The 17,828-nt window shown below is 40.2% G+C and overlaps 1 protein-coding gene across 3 annotated transcripts in view; it reads right to left on the bottom strand.

The window, feature by feature from the left end:
• Positions 1-17,828, bottom strand: part of STK32A (serine/threonine kinase 32A) — a 179,708-nt gene that overhangs the window by 62,025 nt on the left and 99,855 nt on the right. For all 3 annotated transcript variants that reach the window (XM_032158275.2, XM_032158273.2, XM_058440002.1), the window contains exons 6-7: positions 8,961-8,998; positions 808-897 (exon numbers count right to left, since the gene is read on the bottom strand). In XM_032158275.2, the coding sequence (XP_032014166.1) occupies positions 808-897; positions 8,961-8,998 (128 nt within the window). The remainder of the gene's footprint in view (positions 1-807; positions 898-8,960; positions 8,999-17,828) is intronic.

The following is a 17,828-nucleotide window of genomic DNA, read 5'->3' as shown; positions in this document are numbered from 1 at the left end:
TAAAGTTTATAGCTCTATGTATGTAATGCAGTATTATGTAAATAATGGTTAAAATAATACTTTGCCACTTATCACTATTTTGCTTATTACTGTTTCCTACTTCTTTATTTGTTTGTTTTGAGACGAAATCTTGCTCTGTCGCCAGGCTGGAGTGCAATGGCGCAATCTCGACTCACTGCAACCTCCGCCTCCCAGATTCAAGCGATTCTCCTGCCTCAGCCTCCCGAGTAGCTGGGACTACAGGTGCGTGCTACCACATCCAGCTAATTTTTGTATTTTTAGTAGAGACGGGGTTTCACCATGTTGGCCAGGATGGTCTCAATCTCTTGACCTCATGATCTGCCCACCTCGGCCTCCCAAAGTGCTGGGATTACAGGCGTGAGTCACCGTGCCTGGCCTTGTTTGGTTCTTTTTTTATAAATCTGCTCCCACTAGAATGTAAGCTCCAGGAGCTGAAGACCTTGTCTGTGTTGCTTTCTACAGAGTCACCGGCATCTGAAACAGTACTAAGCACACAGAGACTGTTACTAGGTATTTACTGAATTAGTTAATATTTTTGTTAGGAAGTGGCTACAAACGGTCTTCCTTGACTCATGAAATAAGTTTTCAAAATGTAATCAATGGTCCTTTCCTATCAAAGTCATCTTGGGTGCTTGCTAGTGGAGAAGACCCATGAAATCAGAAGCTCCACAGGTAAAGTCAGAGAGGAACTTACCAGTTCTAGCTGCAAATCCCCACAGATGATTCCACCTGTAATAAATGGTATTTACAGGAAAGAAAAAAAAAAGCCACTCATGAAACCCATACCCATGTAAGGCTTGGTGCCAGCCATGGTGGTAATCTGTGTCTCCCTGGGCAGCATCGCAGCAATGTTGAAATCTGTGATGTGCACGTGCCCTGCAGAGAGAGAAGAACCACACAGAAAGTTAAATCCCATTTAACCCAGTGGCACAACCATGCTTCTAACTGAAAGCACCCAATTAGTCTGTTAATTCTTGTAGGCCAGTTGCAGTCCATCCTCAAGTTCAACATGGTCTTAAACCAGCAATTCTCCATTTCATGATATGCAATGATTAGTCTCTGATTGTAAGCCTGTAGTTCAGCCTCAGAAAATTTTACCCTTAGTAGTTAATAATTTGTGGTCAGGTAATTCTAGTTAGGCATCTTTTGTCTGTTGGTGACATTTTAAGTTACTTTAGCCTATGAACACTATGAAGGAGACAGCCAAGAGATACTCAAAGTATCACATTTCCAAACATCCCTTATGGGATTATTTTTTTTAAAGAGGCAAATAGGCTGGGCGTGGTGGCTCACCCCTGTAATCCTAGCACTTTGGAAAGCTGATGTGGGTGGATCACTTGAGGTCATAAGTTCGAGACCAGCCTGGCCAAAATGGTGAAACCCTGTCTCTACTAAAAATAAAAAATAAAAAATTAGCCAGGCGTGGTGGTGGGTGCCTGTAATCCCAGCTACTTGGGAGGCTGAGGCAGGAGAATCACTTGAACCTGAGAGGCAGAGGTTGCAGTGAGCCAAGATCACGCCACTGCACTCCAGCCTGGGTGAAAGAGTGAGACTCTATCTCAAAAAAAAAAAAAAAAAAAAAAGAAGAAAAGAAAAGTAAGAGGTAAATATTATTACTACACAACTGGCATGAATATGGATACGAATATTTATTTCCTAGCCAAGAAAGCTTCCCTTTTCTCCAAGTTTTTCTAAAATATTTTTGTATAAATTTTTTGTCTGATAGTTCAGGTTGGCCTCATCAGTCCCCAACAAAATAACTGTTATCAAGGGATAGTGGGGGGCGGCGATCAACTTTAGTTTTATTTATTTATTTATTTATTTATTTATTTATTTATTTATTTGAGATGGAGTCTCACTCTGTTGCCAGGCTGGAGTGTCATGGTGTGCCCTCGGCTCACTGCAATCTCCACCTCCCGGGTTCAAGTGATTTTCCTGCGTCAGCCTCCCGAGTAGCTGGGATTACAGGCATGCACAACCATGCCCAGCTAATTTTTGTATTTTTAGTGGAGATGGGATTTCACCATGTTGGTCAGGGTGTTCTACAATCTCCTGACTTCGTGATCTGCTTGCCTCGGCCTCTGAAAGTGTTGGGATTACAGGCGTGAGCCACTGCGCCCGGCCAATCATCTTCATTTTTAAAGGGATTCTATAAAGAGCACTAGACTGGGAGCCAGGAGGCCTGGGTTCTGCCTTGAACTCTGCCTCTAACACATAGTAGACTTTAAGTCCTTTTCCAAGGTGGAATTAAATTTTCCTTTATATAAAAAAAGAAGGGGTAGACTAAATGATCTCTAGGGTCTCTCTCAGCTTTAACACTCAAAGTAATACAGTGTGGGTCTAATACTTGTATGTGGCAGGGAACACACTCTATGAGGTGCTCTAGGGTCCGTGCATTTACAGCTAGAGGGAACAAAAGGGCCGTGCCAAAAGCTCAGGCAGACAAGCCTATTATGTTAGCTGTTGGCATGACAGTCATCTGCTTTCAGAGAATCTTGAAGTGTTGGCATTTCCATTTACATGTGTCTGTGGTTTTGATGAGATATAGCTGTAATTGGAGGGCATGTCATCAGATTCTTCCAGGGCCCACAGTCCACACTCCCCATATCAAATTTCATTGTCTGCTCCCTGATAGTATCCAGCCTGCTGCTAAACATAAATCTCACTGCTTTTATCACCAGGATTTTATTTTGTGCAGAAAGTGTTTTGGCTTTGTTTATGTGATGATATTTCAGTAAAGTAAAGGTAACACTCATCTAGTTAAAAGGTATTCTTGCCAGAGTGGCACCAATCCTGAAATCAGGATTTCAATAACTTACTCTATCATAGCATAGGTTGTCTCTTCTTTTTTTTTCTCTTTCTCCCCATGGGTTCTGCTCATAGTGTTGGACCAATGAGTCACAAAGTTTAATACAAATCAGGTGAGTCTGGAGACTGTGGTGAAGAGCCTGTTTCTTGGAGTCAGACTGCTTGGTTGGACCAATGAGTCACAAAGTTTAATACAAATCAGGTGAGTCTGGAGACTGTGGTGAAGAGCCTGTTTCTTGGAATCAGACTGCTTGGCTTCAAGTCTAGTTTCTACCACTAACTAGCTGTGTTACCTTGAAAACGTCACTTATCCTCTCTGTAAAGTTGGAAAGATAATCATAGTCTTCTCAAGAGGTTATTGGAAATATTAAATGAAATAATGATTACAGGAGACTTAGCACAGCATTTGGCAAGAAGTAAGCATTTAATTGCTGATATCTGTCATTATCAGAAACTTCAGTGTAGTTTTGCAAAACACATGTGCCTGGGCTTTGGTCTCCTGAAACTCCAATTCAGTGGGACTTGCAGGAAAGCCAGGTATCTGTATTAAAAACAACAAATTCCACAGGTGATTCAGATGAGCAGCCAGACATGCAACTGTCTACTTTAGTCTGCATAGATTTTCCAAGCTGACTCAGCTACAAAATTGTCTATGCTCATGTAGAAGTGGAAGGTAGAGAAGGTTTTAGAGCCAATTGGTTCCTACAACGTAGTGCCCAGACCAGCAGTATCAGCATCACCTGGGAACTTGTTAGATATGCAAATTCTTATGCCCCGTCCCCCCTCAGCTCTATTATACCAAATCAGAAACTCTGTGGGTTGGGCGCCAATATTTAAATAAGCCTTCCAGGTGATTATGAGACCTAATAAAGTTTGAGATTACAGTTTTAAAAGAGGGCCTGGCTGAGCAGAACTTCTCAACTCTGGTGAGTACTCATTACACGTCAGTTGAAAGAATGTTGAATATTTTCCTTTTAAATGTTGTTTACACTTGCATGATTCAGTTTTCAAAATGTTGTCGCACAAAGTTTCTCCTTTAGCCTAGTGAGGTAGGCCCTATTTTATATATGAGTCATTTATGGCTAGGTTCAAAAGACTCAAAAGTTACAGAGGTAGAGTTAAGACCTAGAATTTTGTCTAGAATCCCTTTGTCAGGCTATGAATCTACCAAAAACTTTGTGTGCTGTATCACAAGATCAAAGAACTGAATAACCTAAAACAGTTAATTTCTGATTGGCTCGGAGTTCTAGTCCACTTCCAGGATGCCTATTTAAGGAGAGGGAGAAATTATCTGAGGGTCATGTTCTACTGGATCTTCTAGCCTGGTGCTCCTGAGCTAAACAATGAAGGCAGAACTTCACAGAGTGCTGGCCCTAAGCCTCAGTCCCAGGTCCAGCTACAGCCATGCTTTGCTTCTCCTTACCATGGTGACCTATCTGTCAGGTTCCCTTCTGTGTTTTGAAAATGAAATTTGACTGCTGGATCATAGGAAAGGGTTCAGTCTCCTGCTGATTGAAGGACACAGGAATTGCCTTGGGAATGAAGGACTTCTCTGGCTTTTTTCATTAGCCCAGGCCTTGAGTGAGCCTTAGAGCAGAGTTTCTCAACCTCAGCACCATTGAAATATTGGACCTGATAATTTTTTGTAGTGCGAACTGTCCTGTGCATTGCAGGATGCATGCTAGCATCCCGGCCTCTACCTACTAGCTGCTGATATCACCTCCCAACCCTGGCTGGAATCCTGATAATCAAAATGTCTCCAGAAATTACCAAATGTCCCCTGCAGGGAGAAGCAGTAGACCAAAATTACGCCCAGTTGAGAATCACTACTTTAGTGAAAAGCTTTTCAGGTGCAAGCCTCAGAACTTCTAATTTACCACTCTAGGAGAGGGTTTCTGCCTTTTCTTTTTGCCTCTGTTGCTTGGGACAGAGGATCATATAAAAAATCTGAATTCATCTTATGATGCCATTGAATTCAGCCATCATTGTTGTCATCATTTACACTCTTACTGCTCCTGTGCACAGCCTGAGGATCTCTGGTATCAACGCAGTGCTCTAGGGCACCATAACCAATCGGTTGGCACTGCTCCCAACTTTTAAGTCTCTGCTACTTGCAGATGTTTAGAATATGTGCCCCACATTTTTCTGAGATGCTTGCTGAAAATGCATATCCCTAGGTACTACCTAGGGAGTGATTAAATGGGGATAAGTTACTGTATTCTACACTGTATGTTGTTTTAAAAGGACACTGTCCACTAGGTCTTTTGGTATATTTTGAGACTCTGCAATGAAAAGGCTGTTAACATGGCAGCCTCAGTTTTTTCTCACCTCCTACACTGAGTTTTTGCCTCTATTCCTTGTAATAGGGTGGTATTAAGAAACCTAAGTGACAGATGATGACATAATTGTCATTTTCTCTGATATGTCAGGCAGACATTACTGTTCCTCTAGTTGTAGCATTTCCTGCATAAGAAAAATACAAGAATTTTAGACACTATGGAATTGATAAAATTGGATGGGGTACTTAAATTGGTAGGAAATGAAAATATATATTAGGATAGTGGGCCAGGAGTCACCCAAGACCTAATGCCACCTTGCTCTGAACTAGTAAATGGGACATTTGGGGAGAACAGTACAGATGTGCTCTAAGTTAAAAACATGTTTAAGGCAAATTCTGATGTACAAGAAATATTCACACAGTGGATTTCCCATTTTACAATTGGCTCCTTTAAATGTCAGTCTTTTCAGATGAATATAAAGAATATGAGTCAGTAAGAATAAAAGTTTCTGCCTTACTGAATCGTGTTGCATTAAAATGTAAGCAGCATGGTGTGATACATAGCTCACTTGTAGGGATGTGCATAGGGGGCACCAGAGAGACAGGTGGTTACCCTTCACAGTGGCTACAATTTCCACATAAGAGGCCCATGCGACAGCCCATCGGGGATGAAATATTATAAATGGAGATGGAGAAGGCAAATGAGGTCTTCAAATATGAGCTCCACATGGAAGGTCACACCAGCAGACACTCTAAAAGGCAGGCATTGATTTGTGGTTCAGCTGATTCTCACAAGATCAGCTCTACATAACGAGCTGGGGAGAGGTGAACAACAGGAATTTATTCATTGAAAAGTGGTTAGTTATGTTCCTTGAGTAATGTCTGAGAGTCCTACTTTTTCAGAATCTGAACAAACAAAGTAAACAACTTCAAAAAAATTATCTCCAGAAAGAGATCCCTAAGGCACTGTTTAGAAAATGGCTCTCAGTCTTTTTTGTTTGCTCACTTCTGTACCATTCATACACAATCCTTCCCAAAGCAATTGATTTTCAAGTTGAGTTCAGGGGAGGAATATAATACAGAAAAGCCTCTTCTTAATTCACTGACCAAATTTTAAAAAAGCCTTGAGAATGAAAGCAGTCATTGTAAATAAGACACCAGATAATAGGGGCAGACTGAGACTCTCTCTCTGGCACACTGGAATGATGGCTTGTATTCTGTAGGCAACAGAGCCCCAGCTCCACCAAGACTAAAATGTCATGACTGCACCCTTGCCCCCTGCACACATGAAAGACAGCAGAATGTACACGGAAAGTGTAGTTACCTGAGGATGAAGGGATAAACAAAATGGTTTAAATACAAGATCTAACAAGTAGACAAGCAGAATATTTGGTATATCACTTCTGAAATCAAAATAATTATTTAGGAAAGACAACTTTTACAGATTCTATCTGGTAGAGATTTGGTACATATTAGGTATGTGTCAGCATAGACAAAGAAACGTTAAACAAGATGAAGCAGTCCCAGCTTCCTTTCCAAGGAAAGAAAGCCATAACTACCTCAGAAGAATTGTACTAATATTAGACTTTTATTGAGCGATTTCTTTGTGACAGTCATTGCATCCAATACTTCACACGTATCAGGTCAGTCTTTACAATGACCCTGAGATGTAAGTATTCTTTTGATCCCTGGAAAAACTAAGACAAAGTTTAGGCAACTTGTCAAAGCTCTCAGGGCTAGGAAATGAGTGAAGTGTGTTTTGAGTGAAGGCAATCTGGCTCCAGAAGTCACATTCTTAACCACACTGTTACACAATTCATCTTTCACAAGCGTAGTCTCTAAGCGTGGTTAAACCTGAAGATTAATTGATTTCTTCACGTTTTTCCTCATCTGCAATGACCAAGTCACCAAGAAAATGAGGAGGAGGAAGAAGTTGACTGAAGGAGAACAGGATGCCTTAATGATAGAAATAAAATGAAGCCATGGATGAGACCTGGGATGAAAAGACTGTTCTCTGAATGGAGGGTAAAGCTGGGAAAGTGTTGGATTGATAGGACCTATATGCCTTCATTCGAGGCCTCTATAAATGGTGGAACAGCAGAAATCATGTACAAAGACACCCAGCTGAGGGAGCAAATGAGGACTCAGTCCCAACTTGGGTTCTCCTTGGTGGGCCACGTGCTGTCAGGAAGCTGTGGTGGGCAGGGGGAGCACTTCTCCCTAAGTTGCACAAAGGTGGCCTCTATAGGCTAGAAGAGAAGCTAGTGGTAATTGTTTTGCCCCCCAACAAGAAACAGGGTCTCTCTGTGCTGCCCAGGCTGGATTCAAACTCCTGGGCTCAAGGGATCCTCCTGCCTCAGCCTCCCAAGTAGCTGGTACTACAGGTGCCTGCCACTGTACCTAGCTCTGGATAGCTGGTATTTTAAAGAAAGTCACCTTCATGCTAAATCTCACCATTGCTCACATTTCTGAGAATCAGAGACTCTGTTTTCAAATGTCAGAAGCAGTAAAGGTAAGGAAGAAATAAGGCATCGGAAGAAAGTGGAAAAAACCTTTTTGGACAGTCCATAAATAAGTAATGACACTGAGCTTTGAAATTAGAGGTCATTACCAGTGTTTCTTAGCCCCCTGAGCACAGGTTGGGATCAGGCAAATCAGGCTCAAAACTAGGTAAATAAATAATAAGCAATAGATGGTACTTGGAGTTTCAATTCCACTTGCAAATCCTTTTTGTAAAAATTGAATAAGGAGCTTTTAAGATTTAGGACTCTCCTCATCTAGCAGCCTTCTAAAGACATAACAAAGATCTTATTGACACTGTTAACATTTATAACATACAGTCTTTGTGCCCTACAGATCTTCCCTGATGTTCTAATAAATACAAATATACACACAAATAAATATTAGGAAGAAATTGTACACATTTAATCACTGCGGGCAAAAGCTTATTCTAGAGGGTATAATCAGTAGTTCTTGAAATTCAGCATTCACTTATCACCATCTTGATTATTGCCATATCCCTATATCACAAATCTAGATAACACATATACTTTTATCTTTTTTATGTTTTTCTTTGACTGATTTTTCTCAGACTGAAATTTTTAAACAGAAAACTTGATATCTCTTCTGAGATACATTGGTACATATTAGTTATCTGCCAGCATAGACAAAGCCACATAAAACAAGATGAAGCACTTCTAGCTTCCTTTCCAAGGGGAGAAAGCCATGGCCACCTCATAGAAATTGTACCAACATTAGACTTTTATTGAGTGATTTCTTCGTGACAGTCACTGCATCAAGTACTTTACATGTATTAGGTCAGTCGTTACAATGACCCTAAAATGTAAGAATTCTTCTGTGATATTAAGTAAATGTAAAAATCAATTTGCAAATGTAAAACCAATTTGCCTTTTATAAGAAGGAATGCATAAAAGTAGATGCAATGAGAACAAAATAATGTCATAAATGTCTAGGTAGATGCTATTGCTGGCCAAATGCTCTCAGCCTGAGGCCTTCTGTATCATCATAAAAAATAGGTGATTGCGTGTTATATTAAGGCCAACTAACACTAAAAAGTTGTGATGGTTTTCTTGAAGAAATATAGTAGTGGAAGAAAATTGAGTAGAATATGATTTTCTCATTAGGTAAATTCAATGTGATTTAAGGGTGTATTGTTGTACTATAATCTGCCATAAGTAATAAAGCTCCCCCTATTGTCTATGAGGAGTTTGTACGTAGAGCTCAAATGAATAGAACAAAATACCTTTTTCATGTGTAATACCCCTCTGCTGGGAACAATCAACTTTTCTACATGTATGTCATGTACTTGATTGCAAACAAATCACTCACTTACCATGTTCATCAAGTAAAATATTGTCAGGCTTCATATCCCTAGAGGAGTAAAAAGAAAAAAGAAAGTTGCTCACAATAAAACAAACAGAACTAAGGGGTGGGGCAAAAAATGCTGAAGAAAGCTAACTAGAGTTGAAACAATGTACTAGCTTCTCAATACTCATCTTCTCATTCAATTCTCACAGTCAATTTATGAGACAGAAAATCCCCAATTTTTAAATCAGAAAACTGAAGCTTAACACAAGGTCACAGAGCTAGTAAACGGAAGAACTGGGCTCTGAACCAAGGCCTCTCTCATTCAAAAACTCAGACTGTAAACTTCCTATAGCATGTTGTATCTAAGCATGTAGATATTGGTCCGTGGGATCACATAAAGCATTTACATTGCCATAAAGTAACGTTAGTAGTATTAAGCATCATTTTCTTATGTAACTCTAGAATTATACAGATGATGTGAACTTAAAGACTATAAATGGGAAAAATATGGTTGATAATGTAGTTATATAACCACCCCGTCTCCCTTTGCCTCCTCACATCCACACCTGCTGTTGCTTTGAATTAGAGTCCTGTCACCAGTGCACTCAGACAACACAGATTCACCCTTAACCCCACAGCTTAGATGCCACTTCCTGCAGGAAGCCTTCCTGATTTTTCACTTCTGGGTCAAATCCCCCCTAATCCCATATATTCTGACCACATGGGATACTTCTTCCACCATAACATTTATCACACTTTATCACACACTTGTTTCTGTTTATTGATATGGGACTTGTTACTCATTAATATTTTTAAGTAAAGAGTAAGCTGACAGACTTGGTCTGTCAAAGATTAAGGTATTTTTATTCTAGCAGCATGAAAGCCACTTGACTAAGCTGAAAATGTGTTCCCAAAACCTGTTTCAGAATTTCTTCCCTAATGGATTCTATGAATTTAGGCTGAAGGGCTTCAATGGTACATTAGGGAAAGGCAGTAAAAATCTGAGAGTGGAAAATTGAGGGCTGTTATAAAGTACAATGCGATTCTTTGATTCAGTAGTGTTCCTTACTATAATATTCACCAAGGCTTTGCAAACTCTATCATTCTGTCCTCCAAGTATTAACCACCAGACTACTCCCTTCATTGGGAGAAGGTGGGTTTTGTGCTCTCCTATGAATTTTTTTTACTTTGCTATTTTAATTTTTTCAGTCATTTTAAAATAAAAATTGTGTGTTTAAAGTGGCCAACATGATACTTCGATAAAGGAAATTTCTGGTATATAATACAATGTTCCTAACTATAGTTATCTTGCTGTACATCAGTGTGTAAAAGATGTCCAAATCTTTTCACTAACTACCCTAGAAATAATAATTAACTATAGGCCTTATAACATCCTAAAAAAAAAATTCTTGCCAGGCACAGTGGTGTGTACTTATAGTCCCAGCCACTCAGGAGGTGGAAGAGGGATATCACCTGAGCCCAGGAGTTTGAGGCTGCATTGCATGACTGTGCCCTGAATAGCCACTGCACTCCAGCCTCGGCAACAAAGCAAAATCCCTACTCAAAAAATTTTTCTAATCTCTGCAAGTTTTCCAAGTGGATCATGATGTCAAGGATGGTTTCTTAATTAATATCATATTCTATCCCAGTGCCTCATGGTCAGCAAATGAAGAACTTAATGACACCCAGAGAAATTCCAGTGCACTCAAGAAGGCTGATCCTAACAGTATATACAGAGCACTGTGGCACATCATCAAATACTCTCTGCACCATAAAGCTAGAGATAAACCAGGTGTTGGGCTCTTTCCACCTCTTTCAGATCTGCATCCAATGAGTATCAGGTACTGTTTGCCGGGTGAGAAAGAGGCCCAGAGGAGCCCTACCAAGGATGGATGAGAGTTGAGTGAGGCAAGATCAGTATCAAATTTCTTGGCCTGAATTTATGAGGACTTACTGGGAGAAATTAATTGCTGTGGATTTGACATTTTATGAGCTTTCTGTTAAATCCCTGAGCACCATTTTTCTTATTTATTGAATCCACACATCATTGTGTTAACTATTTTTCCCAGAAACTACTTTGAAACTTAATATTACAGAGATCAGAGAGGGAACAATTAGTTTAATGTGATAACTTCTTAATTAAATCTTGTATTCATTTACTTATCAGATATTTACCTACTTTGGTAAGTCACTGTAGTAAGACACAGAAAACCTAAAGATAAATGAGACATAGTTCCCTCGGGATGGAGAGGATGAGAAAGCTTCATAAAGAACCATGACATAGAATGGGAAAGGGGTATTTTTACCACAAATTCAGAGAAAGAATATGAGAAAAATTTAAGAAAAATGTGTAACAGAAAGTGGATTTGTAAACATAAAAATAAGTTACCTAAGCTTAGATTCTAACTATATAGTTTCTCCAAAATATAATAGGGTAACATCTAATTCACTACAGGGTAAATTGCATTATGGAAGGTTGTTTATTCATATACCAGGAGAGAGAAAATGAAAAGAAACTTAGTGTGCTCTAGTAAAATTCCTACTAGAGCAAGTTGAAATTTTCTAGTTCTAAATTTTAGCACCACTTCTTTACATTTTCAGTCTTCTCAAGTAAAAATAAATATGAAATAACTTACAAAATGTTTCCTTCATTGACAGTAGTCTATAATACATTTTAACTTAGTGGCTAATAAGCCTGGATATGCTTCAGAATCAACTGGGGATATTTGAATAGTGTGGATTCTCTTTATCAGGGGCATTCAGACCAGAGTGACCCCATCTTGAATAGGTGAGATAGGAATTTAGTAATCAGCAAGACTGTTTTTGCAAGGTACAGGTCATAAAGACCCCGCTGATAGAAATAAGATGCAGTGAAGAAGCTGGCCAAAACCAAGATGGTGACAAAAGTGATCTCTGGTCATCCTCACTGCTCATTATACACTAATTATAATACATGAGCATGCTAAAAGACACTCTCACCAGCACCATGACAGTTTACAAATGCCTTGGCAATGTCTGGAAGCTACCTATATGGTCTAAAATGGGGAGGAACCCTCAGTTCTGGGAATTCCCCAAAGTCTTAACTCATTTTGGCAATAACTCAAAAGTCCACAGTCCAATGTCTCATCTAAGACAAGGCAAGTCCCTTCTGCCTATGAGCCTGTAAAATCAAAAGCAAGTTAGTTACTTCTTAGATACAATGGGGTTACAGGCAGTGGGTAAATACACTCATTCCAAATAAGAGGAATTGGCTAAAACAAAGGGGCTACAGGCCTCATGCAAGTATGAAATCCAGCAGGGCAGTATAATCTTAAAGCTCCAAAATAATCTTCTTTGACTCCATGTCTCACATCCAGGTCATGCTGATGTAAGATGTGGGCTCCCACAACCTTGGGCAGCTCCACCTCTGTGGCTTTCCAGGGTGCAGCCCCGTTCCTGGCTGCTTTCACTGGCTGGCATTGTATGTCTGCAGCTTTTCCAGGCACATGATGCAAACTGTTGGTGGATCTACCATTCTGGGGTCTGGAAGATGATGGCCTTCTTCTCACAGCTCCACTAGGCGGTGCCCTAGTGGGAACTCTGTGTGTGGGTTCCCACCCTATATTTCCCTTCCACACTGTCCTAGCAGAGGTTCTCTGTAAGGGCTCTGCCCATGTAGCACACCTCTGCCTGGACATCCAGGCATTTCCATACATCCTCTGAAATCCAGGAAGAGGTTCCCAAACCTCAATTCTTGACTTCTGTGCATCCACATGCCCAACACCATGTGTAAGCTACCAAGGCTTGGGGCTTACACCCTCTGAAGCAATGGTCTGAACTGTATGTTGGCCCTTTTAGAAACAGCTGGGATGCAGGGCAGCAAGTCCTGAGACTACGAAAGCAGCAAGGCCCTGGGCCCAGCCCATGAAACCATTTTTCCTCCCAGGACTCAGGGCTTGTGATAGGAGGGGCTACCTCTGACATGTCCTGGAGACATTTCCCCCATTGTCTTGGCAATTAACATTTTGCTCCTCATTACTGATGCAAATTTCTGCAGCCAGTTTGAATTTCTCCTCAGAAAATAGGTTTTTCTTTTCTATTCCATCATCAGGCTACAAATTTTCTGAACTTTTATTCCCTGCTTTTCTTTTAAACATGAGTTCTAATTCCAAACCATATCTTTGTGAATGAATAAAACTAAATGTTTTTAAGAGCACCCAAGTCACCTCTTGAATGCTTTGCTGTTTAGAAATTTCTTCCACCAGATACTCTAAATTATCTCTCTCAAGTTCAAAGTTACACAGATCTCTATGGCAGGGGAAATATGTCACCAGTCTCTTTGCTAAAGCACAGCAGGAATCACTTTTGCTCTAGTTCCCAGTAAGTTCCTCATCTCCACATGAGGCCACCTCAGCCTGGACTTTTTCATTCATATCACCATCGGCATTTTGGTCAAAGCCATTCAACAAGTCTCTAGGAAGTTCCACACTTTCCCACATGTTCCTATCTTCTTCTGAGCCCTCCAAACTGTTCCAACCCCTGCCTGTTACCCAGTTCCAAAGTTGCTTACACATTTTTGGGTATCTTTACAACAGTGCCCCACTCCTCATACCAATTGGCTTTATTAGTCTATTCTCACACTACTAATTAAGACATACCCAAGACTGGGTAATTTATAAAGAAAAAGAGGTTTAACAGACTCACAGTTCCACATGGCTGGGGAGCCCTCACAATCATGACAGAAGGTGATAGAGGAGCAAAGGCACCTCTTACGTGGAGGCAGGCAAGAGACCATGTGCAGAGGAATTGCCCTTTATAAAACCATCATATCTCATGAGACTCACCCACTATCACAAGAACAGCATTGGAAAAACCCACCCCCATGACTCAATTAACTCCCACTGCATTCTTCCTATGACAAATGAAGATTATGGGAGCTACAATTCAAGATGAGATTTGGATGGGGACACAGCCAAAACACATCAATATCATAAGCAGATAGCTAATGATGAATTCCCTCTTACTTGTTATTTATCATTCTTGGTGACTTCAGCGTCTACATGAATGCTCCATCCAACACCCTGGCCTCTCAGTTCCTTGACTTGCCTCCAATAATCTTTTCATCCATCTCACACCAATAGTTTCCTTATTCTCACTTCCTTAATCATCCCCTTGTCATAACTACAGCCTAGCCCCTGACTAGCATTTATCCAATACAATTTCCAAACTGGCATATCTATCACACTAAGACCACCAATTATTGACCTTGTCACTTTTTCTTTATACATCAAAACTCATATCCTCAATTCCTGCCCATAGTTCACTTTTAACATTCTTTGTAAGAATGCTTCATTCTCTCAACCCCCAGCCCCCACTAGGATGTAAGTTCTAAGTGAAAGGACTTCTTTTCTGTATTGATCAATGCAGCAGCCCCTGGACTCATAAAAGTATCCAAGAATAAAGTAGGTGCTCGAGTAACTGTTTGTCATAAAAGTGAATGAATCCTGGCCCCCTGGTTTCTCAAATTCTTGGAAGACTAAGCCCTGCATGTCTTTTTCCCCTAAGAAGAGAAGAGAAAACAAAACAAAGCAAAACAACCAATCCCCACCCCCAAAACAACCCAAACAAACCCTGTGTGCCAGATGCGCCACATTTACCACTGGCCAACTAAGAAACTTGACTTTCCAGTAAGTGTATGCGTATGTATTAGAGTAAGAGTAATAAATAAGAAGTGATTTATGCCTGTTATGAGCCTATGATTTCAGAGGGACTATGCAATTTTGGGGGTGATAAAGGGAAATTCTAGGACGCATACTTTGGAAATTCTTCATTGCATCTTGGTTTGATAAAAAAAAAAAAATAGAGCCATGTCCTGCTGAACCAGCTGATTCCAGCTGTGAGAACTATAAATAGCAGAGTGGAAATACAATGCTCCTTGTGGCAGGATCCAAGGAGGAATTGACGTATCTGCTGTTCTCACTTGAATGACTTTACAAGACATTAGCAGAGTTAACAGGCTAATTACATCCCTTCATTGCGCCTCCCCTGGAGTCAAGTTGCTCACCCTGCAATCCTATACCAGTACGTGTACATGAAAATAGCAAACAAGGGAATCGGTATATCCAAACCAAAATCAACTCCTTCAGTGTCCCATGGCCTTTTGATGGTCCATAGTTTGTATTTAATTCTTTGCCACATAACAGTCTCTTAGACTGGGCCATCGCCAAGTTCTGGAGAGGGGAAAAATATTATACATATAATTCTGTAACATATTATTTAGGGTGTCACACATGGGCTATTGGTCTCAAAAAACAGACCTATGTTAAGAGCGAGTGAGGGAAAATTATAAGGAAAAAGTTTGGAATAGGGGGCAGAAGTGAAAGGCTGTCAGGGTTAGATGATTAAAGACTAGGTATCATCCTCCTAAGATTGTACCTCACAATCTTTGGTTGTAATCCCAGTCACTCATTATGTAATCTTGGACAAATGATCTAAACTCTCTAGAGCTTAGCATACTAAAGTTTACTGAAATATAGTGGGAATATATAGTATTCCATGTAAGTATATATATTTACAAATAGCCAGAAGTGATAGACAAAATATTTAACAACCAGAACAGCACAGTCATCCTTTCATCAGAAGGGATGCTGATGGAAGCCCAGGAGCAGTGCCCTGAAGGACCTCTCCTGGGCCAGGAGTTAGCACTTCAGTTGCTGGGTCAAGGGAGGGAGGGGGTGGGGGATGAGGGGGATATTGGAAAAGGGGCTGGAGTAGCAGGAAAGCTCAGGCATGACCTCTTCATCAGCCAATACACTGAAATACAACTGATATGGCCAGACCAGTGTATGCAGATTAAACATGAGCCCTGTATAGGCTATACCGTGTGTAGTGTATGAGTGTGTACGTATATATATATATGTGTACATATACACACTTCACATATATATGCTTTAGGTTGCATGAGTATCTTAGTATAGTACTTAGTAATGTTGGTAATAGTCTCAAACACAAATGGTCCTATCCAACCCCAGGGATTTCTAGGTTGATATGGGAAGCAGTAGATAGTAGAGGTTTAAGAGTATTAATTCTGTAGTCAAATGACCAAGGCTCAAATCTCGACTATGCAGCTTACTAATGGTCATTTTGATTACCTTTCTCATATGCATTCTTCATTCTCTTAATCATCATTTCAATTTTCAACTGGGTATTTTCACTTCTCTGTAACACACACATTCACGCACACATGCCCACACACACTGTATTTTGTGTGCTTTGGGAAACCTACTCCACCCTGACTATAGGGAAGGATTATGTGAGTCAGGCCTGAGTAAGAGTTATCCCATCTCACAGGCCCTGTTATTGGTTCAGGGATGGGCTGATGACCCAATTTAAGCCACTGAGTATCAGAAAGAATTATGTTCTGGGCTTCTGAGGAAAAAGCTTCCTTGCTGTCCTGGGGAAAGTTTTGAGAAGGAGTGTGATTCTTTAGATTTAAAGAATTTAGCATGGAGCCCTGGGGAGCAGGCAGCTTTCTTGCAATCACATGGAGGAACAAGCTGAGGATGAAGTGGCCACATGGAAAGGAGAGAAGAGAGTGAAAGAAACCAGCTAGTTGGTGATACTGCTGAGTTGTTGAATCAAGATATCCTCTAAGTCCAGCACACATCTGGATTTTCTGATTTTTTAAGATAATAAATCTCTTTTCTTGTTTAAACCATTATGAGGTTTTCTGTTGGGACCAAAACCATGTCGGTAATAAAACTTTCTGAGACTCAGCCCTCCACAACTGTAACTGAGGACAATAATCATATCTACTTTATAGAGTTGTAATGATTTAGTTAAATAGTACATGTAAAACTCGTAGTATAGTAATCCCCCCTTATCTGCAGTTTTACTTTGTTGCCCACAGTCAACTGTGGTCCAAAAATAGGTAAGTACGGTACAATCAGATGCTTTGAGAGAGGGACTGCATTCACATACTTTTACTCCGCATATTGTTATGATTGTTCTATTATTATTGTTAATCTCTTACTCTATGAATCAAACTTTACCATAGGTATGTACAAAAGGGAAAAAACATAGTACATATGGGTTTGGAAATATCTGCAGTTTCAGGTATCCACTGGGGGTCTTGAACGTATCCCTCATGCATCAAGGGAGACTACTGTGTAGTATCTGGCACACAGTAATTGTTCAACTAACTTCCAGAAAACATTGAACAAATAATTAGGAAGTGTCCAGTGTAAGAAGAGCTAGATAGTGAGAAACTGATAAGCTGAGGATGTTAAATGATGAATCGATGTTTTCAATTACCATTGAACCATTGCGACAGCATCATGATGCTAAGTTTCATTTATTGCAATATTTGAGAAACCAGGCTAAGCCCTTTTTATACTTTATTCCACACTATCCTCAAACAACCTTATGAACTAGGTACAATTATTATCCCTATTTCATAGATGGGACCACAGTTGCACATAAATCTGATGTAACTATTCCACTGTTATTCATGATTATGGAAAAAGTCAGGACTCCATGTTTATGCGATACCCGGGTTAATATTCAAAACACTTAAAAATGGGGTTAATATTCAAAACACTTAAAAATGGCACAAACACAAATCAGAATGGGACATGGACCAGTAAGAATGGATGCCATCCATAAATTACCAGTACAACAGTACTAGTGGGTGGTGACTGAGTGGAAGCCCTGCGTGACTGTACACTTAGTAAAACTCCAATAGGCAGCAACAGAACCATAAGGCTAATTGTGAATCAACAGAAGAACTTTCTAAGATTACGCATGTCTGAAAATGAAGTACTTTATTTGGTAGTGACTATCCCATCCATGAGGTATGATGATTCCTTGTTAGGGAGACTGCAGAAGAAATCCTGCCTTTAGATGAAGGTAGGGC

This window comes from Hylobates moloch, unplaced genomic scaffold (genome assembly GCF_009828535.3).
Source record: "Hylobates moloch isolate HMO894 unplaced genomic scaffold, HMol_V3 SCAFFOLD_6, whole genome shotgun sequence".
NCBI classification, from domain to species: Eukaryota; Metazoa; Chordata; class Mammalia; order Primates; family Hylobatidae; genus Hylobates; species Hylobates moloch.
The sequence above is the reverse complement of the archived record's forward strand: the minus strand, read 5'-3'. Positions and strand labels throughout refer to the sequence as shown.